Source organism: Atta cephalotes (genome assembly GCF_000143395.1).
Source record: "Atta cephalotes unplaced genomic scaffold scaffold00010, whole genome shotgun sequence".
Taxonomy (NCBI): domain Eukaryota; kingdom Metazoa; phylum Arthropoda; class Insecta; order Hymenoptera; family Formicidae; genus Atta; species Atta cephalotes.
In genome coordinates, this window is record NW_012130074.1 from 2,579,860 (window position 1) to 2,583,309 (window position 3,450).

At 29.3% G+C, this 3,450-nt stretch overlaps 1 protein-coding gene across 1 annotated transcript in view; it reads left to right on the forward strand.

Moving 5' to 3' along the window:
- The window catches only part of LOC105627709 (nephrin-like), a 57,248-nt gene extending 54,653 nt beyond the window's left edge, over nucleotides 1-2,595 (forward strand). The window contains exons 13-15 of the mRNA XM_012208987.1: nucleotides 954-1,048; nucleotides 1,406-1,678; nucleotides 2,518-2,595. Coding sequence (XP_012064377.1) covers nucleotides 954-1,048; nucleotides 1,406-1,678; nucleotides 2,518-2,595 — 446 coding nt within the window. The remainder of the gene's footprint in view (nucleotides 1-953; nucleotides 1,049-1,405; nucleotides 1,679-2,517) is intronic.
- The last annotated feature ends 855 nt before the right edge of the window (nucleotides 2,596-3,450 follow it).

The window sequence follows — 3,450 nt, forward strand, 5'->3', positions numbered from 1 at the left end:
AGAGAGAGAGAGAGAAATTGTAATATCAATTCATAATATAACAAGAAATTGCAAAATCATTTCGGCGCGCGTTTCTACATACATAGTATATAAATTCACACAAGAAGCATTTAAGATCTAGCTAGACCGTTTAAGGCTTTAATTTCTATAGTTTAACATTAAAATTTGGATTTTTATTTTTTTGAAAAAATTGAAAACTAAAAGTACAATTTCGTGGGGATGCCATATTCATTCAGATTTACACTGATTTATTCCTATATGATAGTCAGATTGATCTTCCTAAAATATATTTAAAGTACAAATATGTAGATGTATTATTCCAACATCTAACTTTGACCGTAAGTGCCGCTTTTTTTGTTTAATTGATAAAAAGTATTTGTAGCAAAATAAGCTTTTTTGCTTTAATTAATTTTATACTTTCATAATTATTGATAATTTACTCAAATATTTAAACAAAAAAATTAATCGGTACTTCATAATTCAATCGTCATTGAAAGTTATTTCCACAAAATATTTTTTCCATGTATTTTGAAGATAAACTGATGTTAATTATAATTTAAAATTAAATATCTATCTTAATTTTTTCATTTTTTAGTGATATAAATTTACGCAGATAATAAATAGATGCTTTCTAAAAAAAACTTTTGATTTTATGTATGGAAGTTAAGTTGTGTGTGCGTAAAAATTCTTGGATAAAAGTTCCTTAAAACAAGAAAATTGTAATGTCAATTCATAATCAGTTATAACAAGAAGTTGCAATATCAAGTCATAATCAGTTGCAACAAAAGAGAGAGAGAGAGAGAGAAATTGCAATATCAATTCATAATCAAGTATAACAAGAAATTGCAATATTAATTTATAATCAGTTGTAACATATAAACTGTATAATTTTAATAATAATAAATATAAGGGCATAACAAGGGCACTAATCCCTGTACTTTATTGTATTATAGAGAATTCATATGCGGAATTATGCAAAAGTACATCACCACGATATGTACTGCAGCAGCAACGCCCGGAAGTGAATACCTTCGCAACAACAAACAACGTAAGTACAATTTGTAATTATGTACCTAGAATAATAATACATTTAACATCTAAGTCCGAAGTCACAATTAATTTCTAATTATGTGTATGTAATCCTCTTATAAAAACACATTGATCATAGTAAAGTTATATTTTAAAGTAAATACAGAGCTTAATATAATACTTTGCACTTTAATTAAAAAAAAAAATCTATATTTAAATAACTTTCATTGTGACTTCACTTTCTTCGCTACAATAAATCAACTAATCGGTTTTTATTTTAAAAATATATGTAATCCGATATTGAACATCTGAACTGAATTCTTAATCGATTCAAATCATGTTGTTTAAATTCTGGGAATAATATTGTTCTTAACAGGGATCCGAGTTAACATACGTCGAATTAGCACTAAGGGGAAACCGACGAATACCTCCAAATTGCTACCAGCCCGTGCAAATCTCCAGCGTCCAACGGCCCCAGATGCTGCCTATGTCGACTTTGACGCGCAGACAGCCGATCCAGGAGCCGACGATTTACGCGCAAGTCGCCAGTCATTCTAAACCGATTTACGTGCCACCGCCACATCCATACATGAATCGTTCCAGCGACGAAACTACGGCGGAGACACCATTGATCGGACACGACAATAAGGTAATAGGCTTGTAAAAATGAACGAACTGTTTTGTTAGAGCCTCTAGTTTATTATTTTATTAAGTTTCTAAAATGGTGAAGAAAAAATTATATACAGGGTGTATCTGAAATAGCGTCCATTAATCATACAGTGCTATTTCTAATAAAAAATTAAATTGAAAAGTCTTCTACCATTTTGCAATTTTTATAATAGTTAACGAGATATGAATTTCTAAAAATTGCTGAGTAAATGGATAAAATCGATGTATAAGACAATTTTAAAATATCTTTCAATGTTTTTTGTGAAATATTTTAATTTCTTAAAGAACTCTCAAAGATATCTTAAAATTGTCTTATTTGTTGATTGTAGACATTTTGCTCATTAGATAACTAAAAAAAAATATTGCGAAAATTGTAAAATATTAGAGGACTTTTTGACTCAGTTTTTTTATTAAGAATAGCACTATATGATTAGTGGGCGTTATTTCAGATACATCCTGTATAACAGAGAGAATTAATTTAAATACAAAATATTGTAAATCTATATACATATTTCAGCACATATATATATTTTTTGACAGAATTTAAAAAATCACTTTGGAACGATGGCAAAAGTGAAATAAGAACTACGTAACTTTGTAAAATTATAATTTTTGTAATTGTAGAATTCAAGAAAGGGTATTGTACAGAAAACATTTGACAGTTAATGCAAAATTATGGCAAAATTGGCATAATTTATCTATGCAGCAAACAATAAATTACAATGGATTCATCATAGTCGAGAAAAGCGATATTATCACAATATTATTCTAACTAACTGGAAATAACTAGTCTTTAATTACGATCTGTATCTCTTCTAGATCACTACGATCAGCCATTCAAGTAGCTCAATTTGGCGCACCGACACACCGCCTTCCTCGAATGCGCCAACGACATGATTCCAACAAGCTGCATCGTAATTCCATTTCGCACCTAAACGTCTCTTAATGTTTTCCCTTCCCTCTTGGAAAGAAAAAGAAAATAAAAGTACACATCGATCCATGTACGTGTTAAGTGAGAAGTTCTTCGAAGAAGGCGCCGCAGCCCTTCACTAGTAGAAATTGTTAGACCTTTACTACGAGTGTTATAAATAGAGGATTCGTTCGACGATGAAAGTAATTAATGAAATCGCGCGGAGTATATATATATATATATATTATATATATACACACACATATAGATTATGCGCTTTACCGAATGATTTGTGATAGTGGTTGGTTGGAGTCGGGGAAAGGATTGAACTGTTTTTCAGCCGTCCGTAAAATTTGAGGTGGGGCGAACGCACTATTTTGATCTTGGAGCAGAGGCGTTCCATTGACCGATTAAGAATTCATTATACGATGAATATTATCGAAAAGTTGGCAATAATTACGCATAAAAAAAAAGCACCGTTGTTCGTCATAATGACGCGAAAAACGGTGAGTTCCTATGCAATTTTTATTAATTCATACCTACAATATCCATGAATATTTTTTATTTGATTTTTCGCAGAGAAAAAGGCGACTTAAAATCCATTTTAAAAACTGAAAATTTTAGAGCAGCCTCTGAGAAAAATTATATTAATTCTCTTTTTCATCCTTTCTTTAAATTTAATTTATAGAGTCTATTTTCAAAGATTTTTATATACATACTTTATATATATATATATATATATATATATATATATATATANATACATANATATATAATAATTATATATATATACTAACTAACTAACTTAAATTTAATTTTTAAAGTTTTTTAACTTATTAAAC